General features: G+C 30.8%; 2 protein-coding genes and 1 pseudogene across 2 annotated transcripts; 1 reads left to right on the top strand and 2 right to left on the bottom strand.

Moving 5' to 3' along the window:
• Window positions 1-1,053: 1,053 nt before the first annotated feature.
• Window positions 1,054-4,590, bottom strand: LOC123908719 (ras-related protein RABC2a-like). Its single transcript, XM_045959469.1, has 6 exons — window positions 4,323-4,590; window positions 3,372-3,440; window positions 2,167-2,232; window positions 1,902-2,023; window positions 1,674-1,802; window positions 1,054-1,486 (listed from the first exon to the last, which is right to left on the bottom strand). Exons 1-6 carry the CDS (start codon window positions 4,471-4,473, stop codon window positions 1,382-1,384), a joined length of 642 nt encoding a protein of 213 aa, XP_045815425.1. The 5' UTR covers window positions 4,474-4,590; the 3' UTR covers window positions 1,054-1,381.
• Window positions 4,591-8,108: 3,518 nt separating this feature from the next.
• LOC123888186 (agamous-like MADS-box protein AGL80) lies at window positions 8,109-8,579 on the top strand. Its single transcript, XM_045937152.1, has one exon. It carries the CDS (start codon window positions 8,109-8,111, stop codon window positions 8,577-8,579), a length of 471 nt encoding a protein of 156 aa, XP_045793108.1.
• A 1,322-nt stretch (window positions 8,580-9,901) lies between these two features.
• Window positions 9,902-13,664, bottom strand: LOC123908800 (annotated as a pseudogene).
• Window positions 13,665-26,953: the final 13,289 nt, after the last annotated feature.

The following is a 26,953-nucleotide window of genomic DNA, read 5'->3' as shown; positions in this document are numbered from 1 at the left end:
AAGAGCCTCACGAGTATTGGTCAACTCGATGACTCGACCTAAAACATTTGGTTCAAATTGTTCTATAGTTTGGGTCAGACGATCCAACCCGATCAAACCTAAATTTGTTTGGTTCGAATAATAAATTTATGGTTTCAAACCTCATAATTCAATCATTTGAGAAGAATAAAATATATAATTCACTAATTGAGAAGAACAAAAAATGTAATTCACTATATTTCAATAATGTATTCTCATTTTTCTGAATTCGTTGTCCCAATTCAATGTTGTATGAAGATTTAATATTTACCTACCCTTATGCCTTTCATTTTCATTTTCACATGACAAAAGCTTGATACAACTTTGTTACTCATTAATTATTGTTGTAGAACATGAAAGTTAGATGAGGTTAAGACTAATAACTCTCAATAGTGATTCTTTTTTCTTCAAACGATTACGCTGACAAATGCGTAGAATAGCTTGATTGGTTGAAAAATTCAATGTTGTATAAAGATTTCTGAGCTTGAAAAATTTACAAAGTTCAATATTTATAAGCAAACACTAGTCCTGCTGGCCAAAACAATGTGACATACATAAACTAGCCTTGCTCGGCTATTTACACGGGTAGTGTGTAAGTTTTCCCGCTACCGAGTTTGGTAGCTCTTCGACGAACTTATATTCGACTGTATTTGTACTCGTCTACCCTTCTATCAGATGTGTGAAACTCATTGACCATAACCCGCCTGCCGATTCTCGGATGAGGGAAACTCATTGACCATAACCCGGTTGCCAATTTCGGCAAACAAGTAATATATTTTTAGGTGTAAACAATTATTAGCAAAACAAGCTATATAAACATTGATTTCCAGTTCCCATACATCTTCAGACATAATATGATATGAATAAATCTTCTCTTATTTAGAGTTATAAGGGTAGGGAAAAAACAAAACAAAAAATAGTACTACTCTGTCCCAAAATATAAGGGAAAATTGGTCAAAGAAAGTTGATGTATTTGGTTAAAAATTTGGACTAGATACATCAACTTTAGTTGACCAATTTTCCCTTATATTTTGGGACGGAGGGAGTACATCACAAATTTGCTGCATATCCTAACCAAACCTCAAAATCAATTCTAACACATTCAAACTAGAGGCATATATTTACATATGATATACAATACTGCAGATGTTTCCAAAACTATAACAGAAGTAAGAAAAAAAACAAAATACCGAAGAGTTTTCGTATCATCTAAATACTAAACTGTGTCTCCAAGAGATATTGAGAGAGCAATATCCATCTCAAGCATTCTAAGTCCAAAGTATGTGATTGTGTCACTTGATAGTAACTGTGGTATTCCTTCTGTTAAAAACTTTTGCACAATTCATGTTGCAGCATGTATTTACTAAGAACAACAACCGCCTCTTTGTGATGTCTCGTATATGCGCTTTTGCTTTTGTCTCTTCACTTCTACAGATCCTTTTTCCCGCAAACTTGGCACCTCTAATATCTGCAAATCAATTTATATGGTAGAACAACATAATTTAGCTTGTTGAAAGCTGTTAAAAGCAACTAGCGTTCAGACAGACACTAACGTGCCCGAGTAAAGGTACTAAGTATCCTCATGGCGTCTAGAAGTGAACAAGATGATAAACGGAATCAACTAGACCAACTGAGATGTATATAAATCACGATACCTTTAACGTGAGGTCTTCAAAGCATTGTTGAACATTTTCTCTAGTTTTGGCACTACATTCTAGGAACAAGCATCTATGTTCCTTTGCAAGAGCCAATCCCTCTTCTTTGCTTACAGCTCTTTCACTCTCCTGAAAAGTGAAAGTTCATACAACAGAAACGGAAAACATTCAATATCATGATTACCTTACACTGTAAAGGACTGCAAGACCATACACTGTAAATGTTACCTTATCCACCTTATTGCCAATAAGAATTTTGATGCAATCATGATTTGTGGAGTAATGTCCAACCTCTTTGGCCCATATGCCCACCAGATTTGTAAATGTCTCACGCCGTGTAACATCATACACTAAAGTAGAAAATTGATGAAAAAAAGCTGTTAGATGCAACATTAAGGCAATGCTGAACTTGACAAAATACGTCTTTACATGTCAAAAATCTAAACGTATATATAAAATAGATTCAACTTTCTGATATATATATATAGCGTACCAAGAATGATTCCATGTGCGCCTCTGTAATAAGAGCATATCACTGTTCCAAACCTCTCTTGTCCAGCTGCCGAAAAAATACTAAATGTTATACTCTAACTTCAACAGGTCACCACCGCAAGGTTTCATATAAACAGACTATGATTATACTTATTAGTGTTATCACAGAGAAAAAAAATCTGTTAAGTACTTTCTATCAGTTAAAAGATGTTGGTGCTAGTTTCGTTGACAGGCTTGGTTTGTGTTCTCACCTGACAACACCTTGAAAGTAGAAAATCAATTAGACTTGACAAGGCTAACTTAAATTTACTTGATTTGGACGTCATTGGTGCCGAGTCCTTTTAAGGTTTGTGTATTATACCAAGTTTTAAGTTTGATTCACACACTTCAAGCCTATCTCTCAGTTGTACTATCTCTCAATTGTATTTAGCAAACAATGTTTTGCTCACTTTACTCGTTTGTGTGCACTAGAGAAAAGAATAATGATTTAGGGAATGAAAATGGAAGAGTTTTGAATCAGAACGAACGCCGATGATTTTTGTGTCCTTTTATGACGCCTATTTCATTTGTGAAGAATAACAACTCTTCACAATTCACAAAGATTCATAATGATTCGTGGAATATAATTTGAATCAAAGTGATGTGTTTATTCATGAACTAACATGGAAGAATACATCTATACATTTGAATATCTAATCCATGGAGAGTCACACCATTTAGAACCCAAAAACATGAGAAAAGCCATCTGCATAAAAGTGCAGAAAATGTGTCAAGTGCCTTGCGCCCCGTGCAGCCTAGAGCCAAGCACACTACGTCCTGATCAAATAGGGGACAGACGCTAGGCTCCCGGGATTAGCCTTTCTCATGTGTGTAGCATGTCTTATGCTCTGCGCCAAACATGGGGTGCCTTCAGCTCAACGACTGAACCCAACATGGCCAATGAAAGCCTCAACCTGATATAATGTATCCTAATTTCATTTGTTCTAGTCTTCATTGGGTGACTACGCGTAAGTTTTACAGTCTCGCAGATTTTTTATGGCATGTGCTTGAATTTATTTCTTAAATATATAGAAATTAATGTCTTCTTATCATTACATATCAGTTATCACTTGGTCGCATCAATCAAAGAGCATAGTTCCATTGCAGAAACGGTTAATATTCTGACTAAACGAAAATGTGATAGCGAATAACTAGGAAAACACCTACCTGTGTCCCAAATAGTAAGCTTCAATCTTTTACCACCAATTGTAAAATGCTTGATTTTGAAATCTACTCCTGTGAATGATTTCATAATAACAAATCAGTATATAACAAAAACCATATTAAGAGAATTAAACTGCGAAAATTTCTTATGCTACTAACTTACTAAGGACCAAACCATATAGGAAGTGAAAACTTCAAAGCCAAACACCACAAATCTCATATATAGTTTGTAATGGATACATTGATCAAAATTTCAAACCAAAAAAATTATTAATTAAAGTGACACTAATGACCATTTTACAATAGTTCCTCGGGAGTTTTGAACTTTGTCCCTTGAAGTTACCGGATTATGCCTATTGAGTTACACCTCACAGACAAACAAAACTCCAAACAAGATACTGATGATGAAAGAAAATATACATGATCATTTTGTAAATTTCAATGAATATAACATTGATAATAAAAGTTATTAAGCATATGCTCTATTAGTTTGACTCCTTATTTCATAACTACAAAAATGTCAAATTATGTTTTATGTAATTTATTGTTTTCAAGATTGTGGAAAGGAAATTACCCTCAGAAAATCTTCAAAACATAATAGTAACATTAATGAGCTACTTTTATAATTACCATTATCAACAAGACATCAACTTAAAATAAAAATAAAAAACCAATCAAACACTCAAAGTGCCTATTTGGATTAGCTTACTTGAGGCTTAAGTTTTGCGAGACTATTTGATAAAACTTATAAAAATAGCTTACGACAATTTTCATAAGCGCTTTTGTAAGCTTATTTTCATAAGTTTTCAAATATAGCTTTTGAAAACACACAGCTCGTAACATATATAAAAAAAGTTATCTTTATTTTATCTTTACATATAAAAACAGCATATCTAAAATAAACGTTTAATCTATAAACTGCAAATAAGAGAAGAGAAAGAAAAAGAAGAGAACCAATAGTGGGAGAGAGGTCATCAACTGAGTTAGAGTCAGAGATGAAGCTGAGAAGAAGACTACTCTTGCCAACACCAGAATCACCAACTAACAAAACCTTAAAAGAGTAATCATAGCTAATATTTCCAACTTTTGGAGAAGAACCCAACATGATGATGTTTCCTTTATCACAATCAACACTTCAAAACCAAATATGAATCATTTCACCATGATCATAATAATAATAATAATAACTTTTCACAAAAAGGGTGAATTAAGAAAAAACCAATATATAGGGTAATTACATATGAATGAAAGGTAAATGTTGAATGACAAAATCAATTCTCTTAAAAATAACATTCATAGCTTTTCATATTAATTTATATTTATAAAAAACGTTTTAAATGAATTTTGTCTGTGGAGTACCGGTACCTAATAATATAAATTGGGTACCAAAAAAATTATGTTGGCTTAAGATTTATCTCTCTCACCGAATATGTTGGCTTAAGATTTTGTCATTTTGCCTTTTGTAATATTAACGAGTTTTGGTTTACTCCCCTCACTGATCATGTCACGCCATCATTTATATGGAATCTTAAGTCAACATAACCCGTGGGGGTGTGTGTTTGGGGGGGGTGGGGGGTGGGTAAACGGGAGAATATTCACATTCACGTTACGGGGATAAACCAAATAAAAAAAACATGAACAATTGTTAATTGAGCTAGTGGTGATTGGTGTTGGACTTGGTATGAAAGACTACGGTTCGATCCTCCACAACTGCGATCGGGAAGTAAACTGATCACTTTGTACTTCTTCAGCAGGTGGATCTCGAGCACACCAGTCTTTTTTGCAGATCATTTGGCTTGCTTGCGTTTGGGTTGTGTGGACGGAAAGAAATCATAGATTGTTCAGAGGCTCAACAAGCACTACTCATCAATTGTTGGATAAAATCAAGTTCTTTTCCTATAGGTGGTTGAAGACGATGAGTGTTACTTTTTTTTTTTTCTTTCTATTCCTTCGTTTTTTTTCCTCTGATTTCCTTTTCTCTTCTTCTTTTCATTTATTTATTTTTCTCCGTTCTCTTTCCTTTTTCTCTTTCCCTCTCTTCTCTTTTCCTTGAATTTTTTTTAGAATTACAATCACCTTAGTCTCAAACTACTATAGCTGGTGGTCTAAACTTTTATTTTGTTTGGGTCTTGTATGATTTGTTTATGGACTTTTTCCCCGACTCTTTGTAAATCTCTGTAGTCTACTTCGATACACTTTGTGTTGGGGAGACTGTTTTTATTAATCTATATCTCATTTTGGCTTGTTAAAAAAAAAAAAATTATTCATGTTTTTTTATCAAATAGCCTAGTGGCTAGACAATTATTCATGTTTTATTACTAGTAATAAGAACTCGCTTTGAACATTTTTTTAGAGATTCATATAATTAAAAATATCTCGTTTATATAATATAATTATATGCAAATTTGGTTTGAATGATCAATTAATACTAGTAGTACATATCATTATCAGAAAATTACTAGTATATTTTTATCATATTCGCCGGTAATTAATTACGTGAAGATATGTCACTAGGCTATCTGATAAAAAAAATAATTATGTGAAGATACTTGATCAGGCTTTTGGTAGTTGAGTCTATCACCACTTCGTTTTGTGCTTGAGACATCACAAGGCAACAAATATATAGTTGATGAATCCTTAACTTGCACGTTGGGGATGTTGTGAAAGGTACATTTTTATTTATTTTATTTCTTTTTTTTTTAATGTTGGGATGTAGTTAGGAAAACAACAAAATGGTAGGGGAGATTTATAATTGTATTTTGTTTCATTTTAGTTTTTAAAACCATTTTGTAAAATTATTTTCCAAAACAAGTATACATAATGTTGGGCCGGGCCCAATTATAAGAGACTCAATGACTTTAGGCCTTACCGAATTCAAATTTGATGGTTGCTATTCAGCCTCCGCATTGCTTACACACTTATAAAAATATTATTCGAAGATATTTTTTTATTAGATTTACACTATTGAAAAATATTTTTCGGTGGATGGAGATGACATGGAGAAGATTTTGATAAATTATTATTGATAAAAAGAACATGGCACAAATTATATAAATAATTTTATAATTTTTTTAATTTAAGATCATAAATTGGATTTTTTTAAAAAAAGGAATCGGAATAAAAATATTAGTAATAATAGTGACACTATCAATGTTAGACAAAGCCCATTTTATAATTGTTACATGTGAAATTTGAATCATGTCTCTTAAGCTCATCGGTTAGAATTAGAAATTTATGCAGATATTATAGAAAATAATATTTTTTTTTTTGGTTATAAAAGAGAGTAGAAAATAATATTATGGTATTACTAAATAATGAAATATGATTAGATGTCTTTATAAACTTTTTATCGTCAATGTATATCAGTTATACTATATATGAATACATTACAAAAAAAAAAATACTATATATGAATATACAATATAATTTTCTTTATAATAAAATTTTATATCTTTTATGTTATTTGTATTTTTGAATATACAGAACTGATATAGAATTAAATTATGAATTAACAAAATGAAAAATAGGAAAATAGATTAATCCAACTTGTGTGCTTATAAGTTTTTCGACGGAGATTAGTCATCGCTAACGATAGTGAAAACTTCGTACCGATATCATGGTAACCAAAAATAAATAAATAAATACACGGTGAATAAATTACAACTAAGCGTGTGTGTGCATGTCTGTCTAAGTTGTTTTTTTTTTTTTTGTCAAGTAACATAGCACCTTAAATATAAATAAGTGGAGTGTCTCGGGTTCGAGCACGGGCTCCTGCACATATAGTGCGATGTTCCTACCAACTGAGCTAAGCTCACGGAGACCATCTGAGTAGTTATTATTGAAGTTAAATGTTTCTAATTAGAGATTAACGACTATGCATGTTTAAAACATCTATACATGCATCTAATAAATTACATCATAGTGCAATTTTTATAGGTTTGATTCTAAAATATAGCTTCAAATATCTATATCACATGACTTGATCGGATGCATCTGTAAAATAGTTTTACATTGTTGGTTATATAAATTAAATTCTTTTAATTATTTGACGATATGTTTTTTATATTGACGGTGTACATAAATTAAATCTTTTTAGATATTTTTTCGATCTAACCTCAGGTCCACATCTCCGAGAGATTGTCCGTTTTGTGGTTAACCCGTCATAATTTTGTCCTTTGTAGAAAAGGCGTATCGGTGGTTTGAAAGGTGTGAGTGTTGCATATAAACTATCTTTAGCTTCAATTATCAAGCGGTGTGATACTATTTTTGGTATATCCAGAACAATAGCCCCTCAGTTGAGGCTAAGGGTCTAAAGGGTGTTGACCCACAAGTATGCTCGAGTTCGTTTCCCACAGACGACCCCAATGTTCCGATCTATCCTACAGTCTGAGAGATTGTTCGATTTGGGGTTAACCAGTCATGGTTTTGTCTTTTGTAAAAAGGCGCCTCAGTAGTTTGAAATGTATGAGTGTTGTATATAAACTACCTTTAACCTCGATTACCAAGCAATGTCCAACTATTTTTCATGTATCCGGAACAGATATAATATACAAATTTAGACATTGTAAAATTAAGGAAATAATATATTCATAGACATGTTTTTTTTTCGAGGTAATATCCATTGTCCATTTCAAACGGGATACGAGACATACCTCTTTATAAAAACCCAAACAACACGAGAAAAATAAGGCACACATTTTTTCTTGTTTGTCGTAATATTTTCACAATTGATTTGCAAACATGGCGAGAAACAAGGTGAAACTTGCATTTATCTCCGACGAATCGAAAAGGAGAGCAAGCTACATTAAAAGAAAACGGAGTCTGATAAAGAAGGTGACAGAACTCACAACTCTTTGTGATGTTCCAGCTTGTGCTGTAATTTCCAGTCCTTTTGATTCCCACATAGATGTTTGGCCAAATCTAGAGGGAACCAAGAATGTGATTGAGAGGTATCAAAATTCAACAGTCATAAATGAAAGCAAGAATGTCAGCCACCAAAGATTCATCATGCAAAGGACAGCTAAAGCCAGAGACCAACTAAAAAAGTTGAAACATGGCAATCGTGAGAAAGAGCTGAATCTTCTTATGTTCGAGTACCTGCAAAACAACAATATCTCTTACGACCTAACTCCCGAAGAAGCGAAAGATTTAGATAAGGTTGTTGGGAAGATGCTGAAGGAAGTTGATAACAAGATTAATACACTTGATTGATGATGAAATGTTATTTTGATCTATCTATTGGAATTTTGATATTGTTTTAAGTTGTAATTTTGATTGTTGCTCTCAGAGCATTGTGATATCTATATCTTTAGATCACCTGAATAAAATTCATGGATTCAAATAAAATATTTATAAATCTTTGTCTTTGTAATTCCCCTCTATCAAGAGCCTCCTTTTTTTTTCTTTCAAAGAGCCTTCTTTCAAAGAATAAATTTATGCGTAGAATTTATTGTAACATTATTACACAAAAACAATATTACTCTAAGGGGGGTGTATTCAATTGAGATTTCATGGGATTTTAAAAGACATTTTGATTGAAAAAGAATCAGGTGGTATTGAATCAAGACTTTTATGAAATATAAATAAATCTTGTGGTATTCAATTAAGACATAATATTGTGATTTTTGTAGAAATTTTTTGTGGAAATTTTTTCTTCAAAGAGCCTCACGAGTATTGGTCAACTCGATGACTCGACCTAAAACATTTGGTTCAAATTGTTCTATAGTTTGGGTCAGTCGATCCAACCCGATCAAACCTAAATTCGTTTGGTTCGAATAATAAATTTATGGTTTCAAACCTCATATTCAATCATTTGAGAAGAATAAAATATATAATTCACTAATTTATGAAGATTTAATATTTACCTACCGTTATGTCTTTCATTTTCACATGACAAAAGCTTGATAAAACTTTGTTACTCATTAATTATTGTTGTTGAACATGAAAGTTAGATGAGGTTAAGACTAATAACTCTCAATAGTGATTCTTTTTTCTTCAAACGATTACGCTGACAAATGAACTGTATTCCTCAATTGTGGGTTCCTTAACTACGATCCAAAGAGTGTAAAGCACAGTAATTTTGGACGTTGTGCTACTAAACTAAGAAATGCATAAAAATGATAGAAAAGGGGATCAAAATGCGTAGAATAGCTTGATTGGTTGAAAAATTCAATGTTGTATAAAGATTTCTGAGCTTGAAAATTTTACAAAGTTCAATATTTATAAGCAAACACTAGTCCTGCTGGCCAAAACAATGTGACATACATAAACTAGCCTTGCTCGGCTATTTACACGGGTAGTGTGTAAGTTTTCCCGCTACCGAGTTTGGTAGCTCTTCGACGAACTTATATTCGACTGTATTTGTACTCGTCTACCCTTCTATCAGATGTGTGAAACTCATTGACCATAACCCGCCTGCCGATTCTCGGATGAGGGAAACTCATTGACCATAACCCGGTTGCCAATTTCGGCAAACAAGTAATATATTTTTAGGTGTAAACAATTATTAGCAAAACAAGCTATATAAACATTGATTTCCAGTTCCCATACATCTTCAGACATAATATGATATGAATAAATCTTCTCTTATTTAGAGTTATAAGGGTAGGGAAAAAACAAAACAAAAAATAGTACATCACAAATTTGCTGCATATCCTAACCAAACCTCAAAATCAATTCTAACACATTCAAACTAGAGGCATATATTTACATATGATATACAATACTGCAGATGTTTCCAAAACTATAACAGAAGTAAGAAAAAAAAGCAAAATACCGAAGAGTTTTCGTATCATCTAAAATTCTAAATACTAAACTGTGTCTCCAAGAGATATTGAGAGAGCAATATCCATCTCAAGCATTCTAAGTCCAAAGTATGTGATTGTGTCACTTGATAGTAACTGTGGTATTCCTTCTGTTAAAAACTTTTGCACAATTCATGTTGCAGCATGTATTTACTAAGAACAACAACCGCCTCTTTGTGATGTCTCGTATATGCGCTTTTGCTTTTGTCTCTTCACTTCTACAGATCCTTTTTCCCGCAAACTTGGCACCTCTAATATCTGCAAATCAATTTATATGGTAGAACAACATAATTTAGCTTGTTGAAAGCTGTTAAAAGCAACTAGCGTTCAGACAGACACTAACGTGCCCGAGTAAAGGTACTAAGTATCCTCATGGCGTCTAGAAGTGAACAAGATGATAAACGGAATCAACTAGACCAACTGAGATGTATATAAATCACGATACCTTTAATGTGAGGTCTTCGAAGCATTGTTGAACATTTTCTCTAGTTTTGGCACTACATTCTAGGAACAAGCATCTATGTTCCTTTGCAAGAGCCATTCCCTCTTCTTTGCTTACAGCTCTTTCACTCTCCTGAAAAGTGAAAGTTCATACAACAGAAACGAAAAACATTCAATATCATGATTACCTTACACTGTAAAGGACTGCAAGACCATACACTGTAAATGTTACCTTATCCACCTTATTGCCAATAAGAATTTTGATGCAATCATGATTTGTGGAGTAATGTCCAACCTCTTTGGCCCATATGCCCACCAGATTTGTAAATGTCTCACGCCGTGAACATCATACACTAAAGTAGAAAATTGATGAAAAAAAGCTGTTAGATGCAACATTAAGGCAATGCTGAACTTGACAAAATATGTCTTTACATGTCAAAAATCTAAACGTATATATAAAATATATTCAACTTTCTGATATATATAGCGTACCAAGAATGATTCCATGAGCGCCTCTGTAATAAGAGCATATCACTGTTCCAAACCTCTCTTGTCCAGCTGCCGAAAAAATACTAAATGTTATACTCTAACTTCAACAGGTCACCACCGCAAGGTTTCATATAAACAGACTATGATTATACTTATTAATGGAGACAAAATATTCGAATGATCAGTGTTGAGCTAGTTCTATCAGTTAAAAGATGTTGGTGCTGAGTTTCGTTGACAGGCTTGGTTTGTGTTCTCACCTGACAACACTTTGAAAGTAGAAAATCAATTAGACTTGACAAGGCTAACTTAAATTTACTTGATTTGGACGTCATTGGTGCCGAGTCCTTTTAAGGTTTGTGTATTATACCAAGTTTTAAGTTTGATTCACACACTTCAAGCCTATCTCTCAGTTGTACTATCTCTCAATTGTATTTAGCAAACAATGTTTTGCTCACTTTACTCGTTTGTGTGCACTAGAGATAAGAATAATGATTTAGGGAATGAAAATGGAAGAGTTTTGAATCAGAACGAACGCCAATGATTTTTGTGCCCTTTTATGACGCCTATTTCATTTGTGAAGAATAACAACTCTTCACAATTCACAAAGATTCATAATGATTCGTGGAATATAATTTGAATCAAAGTGATGTGTTTATTCATGAACTAACATGGAAAATCACATCTATACATTTGAATATCAAATCCATGGAGAGTCACACCATTTAGAACCCAAAAACATGAGAAAAGGCATCTGCATAAAAGTGCAGAAAATGTGTCAAGTGCCTTGCGCCCCGTGCAGCCTAGAGCCAAGCACACTACGTCCTGATCAAATAGGGGACAGACGCTAGGCTCCCGGGATTAGCCTTTCTCATGTGTGTAGCATGTCTTGTGCTCTGCGCCAAACATGGGGTGCCTTCAGCTCAACGACTGAACCCAACATGGCCAATGAAAGCCTCAACCTGATATAATGTATCCTAATTTCATTTGTTCTAGTCTTCATTGGGTGACTACGCGTAAGTTTTACAGTCTCGCAGATTTTTTATGGCACGTGCTTGAATTTATTTCTTAAATATATAAAAATTAATGTCTTCTTATCATTACTTATCAGTTATCACTTGGTCGCATCAATCAAAGAGCATAGTTCCATTGCAGAAACGGTTAATATTCTGACTAAACGAAAATGTGATAGCGAATAACTAGGAAAACACCTACCTGTGTCCCAAATAGTAAGCTTCAATCTTTTACCACCAATTGTAAAATGCTTGATTTTGAAATCTACTCCTGTGAATGATTTCATAATAACAAATCAGTATATAACAAAAACCATATTAAGAGAATTAAACTGCGAAAATTTCTTATGCTACTAACTTACTAAGGACCAAACCATATAGGAATTAGGAAGTGAAAACTTCAAAGCCAAACACCACAAATTTCATATATAGTGTGTAATGGATACATTGATCAAAATTTCAAACCAAAAAAAATTATTAATTAAAGTGACACTAATGACCATTTTACAATAGTTCCTCGGGAGTTTTGAACTTTGTCCCTTGAAGTTACCGGATTATGCCTATTGAGTTACACCTCACAGACAAACAAAACTCAAAACAAGATACTGATGATGAAAGAAAATATACATGATCATTTTGTAAATTTCAATGAATATAACATTGAAAATAAAAGTTATTAAGCATATGCTCTATTAGTTTGACTCCTTATTTCATAACTACAAAAATGTCAAATTATGTTTTATGTAATTTATTGTTTTCAAGATTGTGGAAAGGAAATTACCCTCAGAAAATCTTCAAAACATAATAGTAACATTAATGAGCTACTTTTATAATTACCATTATCAACAAGACATCAACTTAAAATAAAAATAAAAAACCAATCAAACACTCAAAGTGCCTATTTGGATTAGCTTACTTGAGGCTTAAGTTTTGCGAGACTATTTGATAAAACTTATAAAAATAGCTTACGACAATTTTCATAAGCGCTTTTGTAAGCTTATTTTCATAAGTTTTCAAATATAGCTTTTGAAAACACACAGCTCGTAACATATATAAAAAAAGTTATCTTTATTTTATCTTTACATATAAAAACAGCATATCTAAAATAAACGTTTAATCTATAAACTGCAAATAAGAGAAGAGAAAGAAAAAGAAGAGAACCAATAGTGGGAGAGAGGTCATCAACTGAGTTAGAGTCAGAGATGAAGCTGAGAAGAAGACTACTCTTGCCAACACCAGAATCACCAACTAACAAAACCTTAAAAGAGTAATCATAGCTAATATTTCCAACTTTTGGAGAAGAACCCAACATGATGATGTTTCCTTTATCACAATCAACACTTCAAAACCAAATATGAATCATTTCACCATGATCATAATAATAATAATAATAACTTTTCACAAAAAGGGTGAATTAAGAAAAAACCAAAATTAGAAAGATTGAATTGAAAAATGAGACAAGAAGGTAAGGTTGGCAAGTAATACGTCCGTCCAGGCGGTTGAGAGTTTGGTCCAAGGAAATTAGCTTGGTTAGGACAAATGTCCTCTTTCCTTTAAACTATGTTATTTTATTTATAGCTTTTCTTTGAGTCCACGCGCCGTTTCTTGTTTGTGTTATGCTCACAACACATTCACAATGTAAGTGGAGATATACTAGTATTTTTTGTTGGGAGAATATCCGAGATTCATATTCCGACTTCTGTATATAAAATATAACGTTTATCAATTGAGTTAAGTTTATGGGGATGAGGTAGTTGTGAAGTATTTACCGACTTTAACAAGGATTAGTTTTTATTAAGGAATTTTGCTGATTACATGTTGTATAGGGTTCCTCTTTCGAATCACTGTTTTTTTATTTATTTACAAAGCTTAAATCTAAAATCGTGTTTAAGATATATGAGTTCAGTTATTTTATAACTAAACATGTTAATATGTTATGTTATCTTTTTCTTTTATGTGTTTGTAGATGAAATGAAAAATACTATAGTAGTACTTAAACTAATATGAACATCGAAAGGTCTCAAATTTAAATCATTATAAAAGTATTTAATTTAATAATATCAACGTGAATTTGGATTCTTTAAAGTATGTGGTTCACTTTAGAATATAAAGTGTGAAATATCATGTTAGTTAATAAAGGTAGATATTATTGGTACATCATAATAAATGATGGTTATTATATCACAACTCTTGATTTTCTCACTTTACATTTCACTCGCATTAGAGGATTCAAATGCTATCGGCATTGTAAGTTAAATTAGAACTTATAACCCAAGAGCACCGATGAGATAGCACGGGTTTCTTATAGCTTAACCAATGTTATGGGTTCGATCCATTTGGGTCGCATAAGAGTCGAAAGAATAGTCTGGGCTAAAATAAATTTTCTAATTATTGTATAGATTTAGATAATTTAAAGTGTGTAAATTGTAAAGTGAAAAAACCAATTGATATTTTATCAAACTAATTACTTTTTATAAGAAAATCATAATCGGTTAGAGTTTTTGGTCACTCGTTAAGCATACAAATAAAAAAAATTATCTTGGAATTTGAGTTTTCAATACCTTAAACATTTAAAATGTTGTATTTTCAACATTAATTTTATCTTTTATTTTTATTTTTGGTATTTCTAACTAGTGTCATGGGATACTATTTAGCATGACTCAATTGTTTAATTTCTTGATATAACTAAGCTACTAAGTTTAGTCTAATGGTGAGGAGTTTGGATAGTATGCTATAAGTTCTGGGTTCGATCTCCAGCTCATTGTAAACAAAAAAAATCTTGATATAACTAAAAATTATTGAGAGCATTAATTTTTTTCAACAAATTACTTTTCATACACTCTAGTTAGAGATGAAACTTTCAACCAATTAATACTCTCTTCAATCTCAATTATAAGAAAAAATTAATTTTTAAATTCATTGAATAACTAATTTATCTAGTTTATAATATAAATTAGATATATTAATTATTTAATAAATTAAAAAAAATTATATAATTAAGACGGATGAGAATATCTATGGCATGTCCGATCCTATTATATTTGTGTGATATACTTCCTCCATGATATATATTTTTCAATGTGCCAGAAAATCAAATTTATGTATAACAGTGATGGAAATAAATATACGATATCTTTTTCAATGGTGCCGGCCTTAAATCTCAAATAATGTGTTTTGTCTCCATCTTAATCAATTCACTTGTGAAACAAACCCATTAACTAATTAACCACGGAATTATAACTAAAACTTATTTTTCTTATTAATTATTAATTGATTGAGTGGTAATTGATAGGAAAGATCACGGTTCGATCTTTACAACTGTACTCGGGTGGGAGCTGAAACCACTTAATATTATTATAACTGACTCCCAAATTCTATTATGACTTCTAATAGGCCGAATACTGATAGTACAAAAATTTAAATAAATAAAAAAACTTATATTCCTCTATCAAGGACCTTTTTTTTTGTCATGCGAGACAGACGTATTTCTACTTCAACGAGGGGCGGACCTGTGTGAGGCTTGGTGTGGCTATAGCCACACCAGCCCAAATATTTTTTAAAAATAATAATAAAACTTTTATAAATAATTTTAAATTATTATGTATACATATTTGTATAAATATTAATGTAAAGGTGGATTCTAAGGTGAGGGATCAATTAAGTCCCTCACCGGTGAGGCATGAAAAAAATACCTTTAGATTAAATCATTGGTCTGGATTTGTTGTAAATAAAAATGAGAACATCTACATGTTTTCGCACACAATATTTTCTCTGTTTCTTTTCAATTTCTGTCCTTCGACCAAAAATCTGTGCAAAGATGACTCTGAAAATAAAAAAAATCGTGATGACGGTGATTAGTATAATATTTTGCGGTGGTTGGATTTTAGTGAAAGCGAAAGCAGAGGGACATACATGTATACGGCAAATTGATGAAGAATTTGAGTTGTAATTAGAAAAGGAGGTTAATTATTTGATGATATTTTGGAGTGGATGAGTGAATTGATAAATTGGATTAAGCAATCAAAGTAAGGAAAACATGTTTCTGCACAACACAAACTTGTGACGCTAATTAGCGGCAAAAACAAACACGTCATGGTGAAATTGAATAAAGCTCATGTTTCTTTTATGTTTTGTTTGGGGTTAGCTATACAAGTAGATCTCTGCATCTTCATGTAAATTTTGGAGAGGAATCATATGGGGAAGAGAAAAGGGTAGGTTAGAAATTAGAATAGAGAGGAAGAAATAGGGAAAAAATTGTGTGTGAAGATATGCAGATATTCTCATTTTTATTTAAAATAAATCTAAACCATTGATTTAATCTGGTGGTATTTTTTTTCATGCCTCACCGGTGAGGGACTTAATTGACCCCTCACCCTAGAAGCCACCTAATGTAAATATTAGTTTTGAATTTATTATTAATGACGGTAAGTCTCTCGATACATATTAGTTTAAACATTAGTGCAAATTAGTTTATACAAAGTGTATTATTTTAAGTTATATAATTTAATTGTATAATAATCAACTTTAACGATTGTGGCATATAAATATGAAATGACATAAAACAATAGGTTTAATTTTTTCCAAGTAAGAAGATATGGGTAAAATTGGAATAAAAATTAATAAGTTATAAGTTAATTGAATTAGTTTATCAAAATAAACTATAAGCTAATAAAATTTTGGGTTCTATATATTTTGGTCCAAGATATAATCTTGTAATGTATCAAACAATAGTAATATGTATGATTTCACATATATTCAATAAGTTATAGTCTTTTCTTTTTTTCCGAATAGAAATTTTGTAGTTTTCTGATATAGTTTGTTAATTTCTTTTTTTAAAATAGAAATTTTCTGAATTGTTGGTGTTTTTTTAGATACACATGTGTATTAATAATAATTTCATATGTTGTTTGTTGTTTAACTGAATTATTAAGATAACGATGAATTTTTTTTCAGTAATGCTTAAAAAATTTAACCACACCGGTAATCCATGTATGGGTCCGCCCCTGACTTCAACCATAAATAATAATTAAATACTGTATATTTCTTCTAAAAAGATAAAAATTAAATCTATTTCTTATAGAGAAGTTTTGGTGGAAGAGGTAATGACAATGCAATTTTATACAGAAGTTTTCCTCAGAAAACTCCAAATAGATCACAAATAGTGCAAAGATCATATATATGCATATGCAAAACGTATTTTAATAGCAATACCAATTCCGTGTTAAAGGAAGTTTCCCTATTTGTCATTTTCATCCTTAACAGCTCAATAGTTTAGTGACTTAACTAAGATGAATACTAACTAATAATCTCGTTTCATCTATTTTCATTACATATATTAAGAGCATTTCATTAGGGTCTCACGTTAAAGTGCTGTTAGAAAGTAATAGACAATTTTTACCTTACAAATTAATTTTAAGAAATTATATTGCTCATCATCATGATAAATATTAAATATAAAACCAAACATAAAAATGATATAATAAGGAAGAACTCAAGCACAAAACGCCGAAAGAAGTGGAAGCAAGATAAAGTAGGATTCTTCTAATATAAATATTGATTGATTAATGACTAAGCTACCATTTTTTTTTGGTATTCGACTAAGCTACTATTTTGTTAGGAGTTAGTCCCAACCTCTTATGAGTTGGTTAGAGTTTGTTAGTATATCGGTAAAAAAAAAAAAAAAAAAAAAAAAAAAAGAGTTTGTTAGTATGTATTTCATCCGTTCTAATTTTATTGACATAATTGACTGTTGTGCACTATTCACACATATCATTTTGACATTATTTTTCTACTAATAATCAAAAATAAATATTAGCATATAAGATGTTGTTTGATTCGTCTCGATATGTATTGTCAAAATATCAAATTTTTATATTGCTTGCTATTATACAATTAAAAATATTAATCGTCAAAATTATGCATTGACATGCATAAAACAGTCAACTGTGTCAATCAAATTGGGACGGAGAAAATAGGAGTATATTGTTTGTTTGTCTAACCCGTAAATGGAGTCATTCTAAAGCCAAAAATAATTATATGAAAATTATGAATTTCATATTATGTCTACAATATTTTTAAATCGCTTGTTTATTTATTTTTTTACTTTTACGATCGGTTTAATCTAATTCGGAGTTAATTCTGTAATCAAGTTATTTCAGCCATTTTCCGATTGCAGTTGCAGAAATCTAAATATGTTAAATTTATGTCTAAAATATCTTTAAATTGCTTGTTTTTTTTACTTTTACCACCAGTTTAATCTGGTTCGGAGTCAGTTCTGGAATCAAGTGGTTCCAGCCCCTTTCCGATTGCAATTGCGGGGGATCGAATCATGATTCTTCTTCCTATCAAGTTCAGCGTCAATCACCATTGAACCAACTAACGATTGGTCACTTATTTGTTTTTTAGTGCACGAGAGTAATTAGTAAAACTTTATTTTGTAAACTATTACTTATTATTTAACATGCTTTATATGACTGTGCATTCATATGTATCGTGGTTTTTAAAGTATCCTAAGGATTCGTCGGTTTATCTTATTTGTATCTGATTTGTGTAAATTGGTCGGTGGAATCAAACTTAAAGCTTAATATAATACACAAGTTTTGTGTTAGATCTTATGTTGGGGTCTGCCGCAAATAACTTGAACAAATTAAAGAAAAAGATGAAGAATAACAAATGATTGCACATAAATTTCAAAGTGTGTATATCACACTAAGCTTTAGATTCGATAAGCCCCCACCAGTTTATGTAAATTCGATGCAAATGGGTTCACCGACAAATCTCCTTCAAGATACTTTGGAACTATGATACGAATTACACACTCATATTAAGCATATCGATCAATAGTAATTTACAGAATAAAGTTCATTCGATTCCTCTCATGCACTATAGAAATGAAAAAATGAATTCCATATTTTATGTAGAATTTTTGACTCATGATTTTTTAATTAATGTGTCTTCCTGTCTCATCTATTTATACAGAAACTCATATTATTTGATCAAGGGAAACAATTCTTGAAAGATATCATGTAATGTTAATATGAAACAATGACATGATTAAAAAATGTCCCAAGATTAAACCAAAATACAGTTTATTTCAAACTAACCAATGTATCCTTTTAAATAATATTTTAAAAATTTTCCTCCACTTTAAAATGTATTTGTGCAATCACTATAGTATCTTATCCTTCTTATTCAAGTTATTTGCAACACATCCTTGATATAAGATTTTCAACTTAAAAAAAATTGGTCAAGCAATTTTATTTATTTTTTATATATAAAATGGAAAATAAATTGTAGCAAAAAAGCCGAATCTTTTCACAAATTTTTTTGGAAATGTTGCTCATTCTTTTTCTTTTTTTAGTGAAAAGAATGTTGTTTTTGTTAAGTTGGAAATGTTTCTTTATGTTGTTGTTGTTGCTAAATCAAGAAGCAGGCACAGTCGCACAGAGCAGGCATATCTTTTACTAGATCATCTAAATTAAACACATAAGCGTCATACTCATAGACTCATAGGACTCACCTAGGTTCCACGTCATTATCACGTGACCAAGACTGAATCCAATTTAGCCAAGAGTGTCAGTTTATTTGAATATACTGTATTTTTAAGGGAATTTCAAACCTATAAATTCTAACAGGACGACTTGTGTATAATTATTTAATAAATATTTAAAGCATTATTGATAATATATGTTGTTATTTGAAAGTACAATTTAATGGTTATTTTTATGGTTGATATAATGACTTAATTGACAATAATTTGATTAAAATAACATATATTATAATAAATATGTAACTCGTACGTAATTGACGTTAATAAACGTCATTATTTCACGAAAGTTAACCTGTATGAGAGTTATGATTTTTTACTTTAAAAAAAAGCATTATTGACAGTTGTTACGATTTCACGTAATTTAACATGTGTTCTATGAAATTTAAAAGTTGAAACTTTACATTAAAAATTATGGGATTGTTATGAAATATAAGTAATAGTAATAATATATAAGTATAGAGGAGAGAAGAAGAGAAGAGAGAAAGAATAGAGATTGTATTATTCTCTTCAAGGTGTGTGTTTACATGACAATACAAGTCCTATTTATAGGACAATATAATGGGTCAGTGGAATGAGTCAATACTTAATGGACATCCATCAAATTATTCATAACAGGGATTGAATTTTCCACATTATAGCATAGTGTTGTAATTGATCTAGGCTATTCAATTTCTAACCGACAATTGAGATTATTTTGAGTAATAAAATTGTATTTTAAATTTGAGCTGTTTGATCTTAAATCAATGTTCATGATTGATTATTGCGTTAAACTGTGTCATTATTTCACGACAATGAATCCGTATCCAGAAAATATATAATATGTTGATTTAAAAAAGTTCAATATACGTAATAAAAAAAGTTCAATTGACGACTTTTAAAATAAATATTTTTATATTTAATTTCATAACGTTTTCTTTTGAATTTTCTTTAAAATGTTGATCTATGATTGACGTGTGAATATGTACTCTCTTTGTCTTATATTAAGTGAATAAATTAATTGTTTCATGTATGTCAGTTTATAATACTGACCAATAATGATTTATATTATTTATTTGTAAAAATTATAAAAAATTAAAATTTTGAAATATTTATCAAAATAAATTAAACATATTATATTACACTTCGTCTAGTCATATTATAAGAAAATATTATTTTTTTAAGTTCATGAAATATTTGATGTATCTAGTTCATATTATAGATCAAATATATCAAACGTTCTATAAATCTAAAAAGTTAATTTTTTGTTACAGTAAGGTCTAAAAAGAATAATTATTTTTTATTTACTAGTAAAATAATACTACTCCAACTAATCGTTAGTTAGTTTAATGGTGATTGGCGTTGAACTTGGTAGGAAGGACCGCAATTCGATCCCTCGTAGCTGCAATCGGAAGGGGGCTTGAACCACTTGATGTCATAACTGACCCCGAACCAGATTAAATTTGTGATGAAAACAAAAAATAATACTACATTTTTGAATTAATTAAAATAGAACATATAGGGTATATATTAGAATTTTTATGTCTTTTTCATTTTTTTATTTACAATAAATTCAACGAAGATCGTAATTAGGGATGAGATGAGTAACTCAACTGATTAAGATAGTTGAATTAAGAATTAAGGAGTTGAAAGTTCATGGTTTAAGTCCTGACAATGAAAAAACTAACATAACATTATAGTACTATTTGCTTATAAAAATAAAAATGAAAATCATAATTAAAATCAACAACTAAAGCCAAACATAATGACTATCACTAATGGTATGTTTGTTTTAAAGAAAAAAAAAGGGAAAAAAGAAAATTACGAAAATAAATGAATAAATTTGGACCGGACTTTAGTCTAACTTGTGGAGCTTAGAACCCATAGAAATAGAAGTATGAAATGTGGTGCGCGTGGGTCTTTGCTCTCTTGCTTCCAAGCCAAACTGAGTAGCATGTCTTGCACGTGTACACTACGTATTGCATGCATCTACCGCGTGTCACCATCCTGTTCGTTTCCAGATTTAATAGTTTTTTTTTTTGCACATTACTGTAGCTATTTTATGATTTTTTTATTTAAAATTAATACGGGAAATGCTAAACAATATCCCGGATACTGAAATGGTTTCTCCCGTGAAAATACCACCGCAGGAATTAAATTGTTTATCCCCAACCTTCAATCCATCTTTTTCTGTTTTTCCTCTCTCTCCTAGCCAAATTAAAGAATGGGATTTAACCGGATGGTAATGTCACACGAGACAATTCATACCTCCGGACATTAGTTAAGTATATAAATAGAAAATTGTATCTCTTAAATCGTATATTCAAAGCTTTAAAGATATAAAAAGTTATCATCTCTTATCATTAATTTTATCGTTTGTTTTCTTTTTTAATCTGTTTAATAACGGAATTATTGTTTAGTATGACCCAATTAATATATACGACCTCGGTCTTTAAATTATGTTTACTACTCAAAGAAAAAAAAAAGAAGATCATGTTTACTAAATTACGCAGTTAAAAAATTGTTAGTGGTAGTTAATTTATAAGTTTTTTTCGAGTAATTTAGTGACTAAAAATTATACTTTTAAAGTGGATAAGTGGAAAGAGTTTATTTATTTCTTGTCATTATAAAAAACATATACTAAGTTATAGAAGAAAGAAAATTCCTTTCGGTTCATATATAATATGAGTAAAAAATAACTTTTTACTTATATTATATAATGGTGGTCTGAATCTCATCGATCTTGAGGTTTGGAATCACATTACTTTGCTGAAGCTGCTTTGGAATTTGAGTGGTAAATCGGATAGCCTTTGGGAGGAATGGGTCCATGCATACTACATTAAAAACCAACAAATTATGGAGGCGTGTATTCCGGATAATGCCTCTTGGGTAATGAAGGCTGCTATGAATTAGTGTGATGGTATCCATCAAAATCAAGCGTAGCAAAACATGATGACTGCTCAGAAATTTAGTATGAAAAAAAATGTATTTGGCAACTCATGACAATTCTCAAAGTGTTGCGTGGAGGACTTTGTTCTATGGAAACTTGGCCTGTCCTGCAGCTCTTGTCAGCCCTTGGCTTGCTTGTAATGAAAGTTTGGCTACTCGTGACAAATTACATAAATATGGGTTCATTGACACAATTCGATGTTGCTTCTGTAGTGATGATGAAACGCAACAGCATCTGTCTGTTTTCTTGTAATGAAACTAAGAGTATTTGGAGGAAAGTTCTGGAGTGGATACAGGTCGATCACAATCCTTTGGGCTGGCGTCAAAGATCATGAAACCGGCTTTTACTGAAAGTGTTTATGATATTTGGAGATATAGGAATGACTATAGTTTTGGTAATGCTGTACAGAATAAACATATTGAGGAGGAAATAATTGATACTATAGTTTATAGAGGCTCGACCAATAGGAAGCTAAAGACACACCTAGCTCAACTTATGATGCACTAGGCTCATTTTGTCTTGGCTGTTTTTGTCCGTTTTTTATTTTTCGGGCGGGATCCTAGCGATCGTCTTGTACTATTTTTTTTTTGTTTAATCAAAGTTATTTTTTGGTTCAAATATAAATAAATTTTTAGATTCGTTTAATAACTAATGTATTCGACGTATAATATAGATTAGATATATTTGTTATTGAATAGATCTAAAAAGTGGATTTTTGTTTATATATGAAATCGGAGAGAGTAATTAATTAAATGTGTGTTGGTAAATAAATGATAAATGTAGTTGAAAATTCAAGAAAAATCTTATAAAAAGGGAAGAAAAAAAATCATAAAAAGTCTTCTATTGAAAAACAAATTAAAAATAAAATAATTTAGATGAGTTGAATCTCATAGTTATAGCTGTCAAATGGGCTGGCCAGGCCCAGCCCGGTCCGGTCCGATGGACAGTCAAAATAAAATGGGCCAGATTGGCCCGATTATTGTTGGGCTAGCAATTATCAAGTCTGGCCCGGCCCCGCCCTTGTGGGCTAATGGGTCAGTCCGGCCCATTTCATTTTACTTTTTTCCTTTTTATTCAATATTTTTTTATATTATTTTGATGTATTAGTTTTTAATAATTATCAATTTTATTGAGATATTATTTGATGCAAGTGTAAATAATTTTTACATCAACACTAAAAATCAATTAAACTTTAATTTTAGGTAAATATGACCCCTTTTATTAAGCTTACAAATTTAAATATATTTTTTATAATAATTTATCAATTAAATGATAATATTTCATTGATATTATTTTTACAAAAATCACAAAAATGTGTTTTTATCAATTAAATTATGGGCTAATGGGCCAGTCCTAAGCCCGGTGGGCTAGCCCAGTCCGATGTCCATATGAGCTAAATGGTTTTGGCCCGAAAAATCCATATTACATTTTGGGCTATGTTTTTGTGGTCCAACCCGCCCAAGACCATAGACTAATGGCCCGACCCATTTTTAACAACTCTACTCATAGTCACCACATACACTTATAGATAATCTATCAAAGATATATTTATGTTAAAATTAAGCAGAAGTTTTTTTTTAATGAAAAATTAAGCAGAAGTTGAACACATGTTATGAGTATGAACCACGAGTTATCATTCTCTCCATTTTAAAAAAAGAAAGTTTATTTGAACAGAAATAATCACAAAAAACAAAAATAATACTAAATAAATCTCACTACGTTTTGTGTCTATCTTCTTTTAAACAGGACTCTCTATTTCTTTTGATAAACGGAAAACATCCTGTCCTATCTCATTGATCATTACATTCCAATGAAACAATCTTATTAATTTTTTGGTACAAAAATAAAACAACTTTTATTGTCACTATATTTCTTTTTAACAACAAATATATTATTAATCAGGTCTCTGCACAAGATGAATAAATATCGGTATAAAAATAACTACAACATAACAGGGCGCCATATATATGCGGAACACAAAAAATAAATACCTTAAAATTATGTATTCATCCGTGTTATATACTCCCTCCAACCTCCATAAGCAAATTCCATATTTTTAGATTCATTGTATAATTAATGTATCTGGATTATAATGTCCGGATACATTAAAATTAAGTTATAAAATTTACTTATAAAATTAAGTTATAAGCTGGCTGATAAGCTAGTTTATAGCTTAGTAGAGTGAAATTAAAGTGTTTGATACATTTAGTTGTTGTAAGTACAAAATAACATAAAAGTATATGACTATTTTATACGAGTAGGTGGTTATTTTTGTGTTTTGGTAGTTTTTTATTAAAAAAAATAAAAAGGTTTAAATTGCAATGAAAGTAAAAAAAAACTATAAGGTAGCTATAAACTCAGACGCTATTTGAAATATCTTATGAAAAAAATCTACAAGCTAGTGAAAAAAAACTTATTATCAAACACCTCTAATTTTACGAGACAAACTTATAACTAATATAATAAGCTATAAACTAGCTTTCGATTGTCTACGTAGTGTCTCCCTGAACTTAACTCAATTGGTAATGATATTGCATGTAATATATAAGAACTGAGATTCGAATTCCAATACTCTTATTTATTCACTTTAAAAGTCCGTTTGAATTGTCCCTGTGAGTTTAACTTAGTTGGCGTGGACATCGCACTATATGTGTATGAGCTGAGGTTCTAACCTGGACACTCCACTTATTTACCTTTAAGGTGAATTTTCCAGCAATTAGGCTACTCAACAAAAAAAAATCTGTTTGGATTGACTTATTTTTGAGCTTATACGAACAACTTATGCAAATAAATAAATTTTTATGTATAATACATGATTTTTGTTAGTAAAAACTTATGAATTAACATAAAAATTTAATTATTTGCATAAACTATTTTCATAAACTTAAAAATAAACCAAATTCAATTGGGACCGAAAAGTGATATCACAGTCCTAAATTACTTTAAAAAAATGTAGTAACTCAAATTTAAATTAGGGTTCTTTCTGAACAAGATATGTGAAGGGAGTCCACACGTGAGTGAGCAAAGGCGAAATGGGCGGGAGAAAAAAGTTAAACATAGAGTAAGTACAGACGCACTATAAGTGCAGTTGTGAGATGGTTGAAGATGATTGGAGCCACGTGTAAGGTTGGATGATGAAATTGAATGGATTGGTCACAGTCATAGATAGATCCTCGAACAACCCAACTCAATCAATTATTACTAGAATAATGCTAGCAACACACTCTCTTAACAAACACACTCCAACACACTCTCTTTTATTGGTTGAAATTCACATGGGTCCCATAAAAAAATGTGGACCCATATAACTTTTATGGGACCCATATAAATTTTGACTAATAGAAAAGAGTGTGTTAGAGTGTGTTTGTTAAAGAGTGTGTTGCTAGCCCTCCTCTTATTACTATATTTACTGTGAACTGAACGGTAAAATCGAACTGCAAAAAGATTAAAAAAGCCTGCAGTACGGTCTGTGTGTGAGAGAGAAGTGTACAGTGCACACCTAATTTCAGCAATTGCTTTCTCTTTCTTTTCTTTTTTGTTGCTAAAATTTGTTTCACTTTTTTACTTATCAATTAATTTTTTCTCATAAAAGGAAGGAAGGATTATTCCATCCTGCGTTTTTCATAGGTTAACTTTTATTCTTATTTTTTACTACTAATTTATGTTACAGTAAGTTTTATGATTATTATTATTATTTTTTGACAAGAAGTTTTATTCTTATTATTTATTTATTTATACTAATTTATTTAATTCATTTTTTTTATTTATATTATTGGAAGCTGAAGATCGAACCTACGATCTCTAACATACTATCATCCTTCATTAGTGAAATAAAATAAAAAAATAAATGAAGAGTGATCAAATTTTACTAATATCCGCTTTGGTTCAAATTTTACTCCAAATAGTTTTTTTTTTGTTGACATATTTATAAAACACAAAGGAGATCATTTAAGTTTGAAGTTGTGTGCGAAGAAAATAATAACGTTTAAATGCTTAGTCAAAGAAATTTGTGTAGATTAACCAAACATACATATTGCGTCTTAAGAACAATTTGCCGCATGTCATGACTTTAGTTTTTACACAAGATGAGAATTGTAGTTTTATATTGTGTTTGTAACTACAATGAGATTTCATCTAATGTGTGATTGACTAGTGTTAAGAATGGTTGTTTTACAAAAGTTACACAAATAAAACATTAGGATGTGAGATTTTTAGCTACACTGTAAATCTAAACGAGTTATTAGTGAAATGTGTGACACCACATTGGACTGAAAACAAACAAAGACTAAAAATGAGAACAACAAATGACTTATAAAAAATATAAAAAAAATGAAGTGCTTATTTTTTGAACACACTCAAAAAGTTGT

The sequence above is a fragment of the Trifolium pratense genome, linkage group LG1 (assembly GCF_020283565.1).
Source record: "Trifolium pratense cultivar HEN17-A07 linkage group LG1, ARS_RC_1.1, whole genome shotgun sequence".
Classification (NCBI taxonomy): Eukaryota; Viridiplantae; Streptophyta; class Magnoliopsida; order Fabales; family Fabaceae; genus Trifolium; species Trifolium pratense.
The sequence above is the reverse complement of the archived record's forward strand: the minus strand, read 5'-3'. Positions and strand labels throughout refer to the sequence as shown.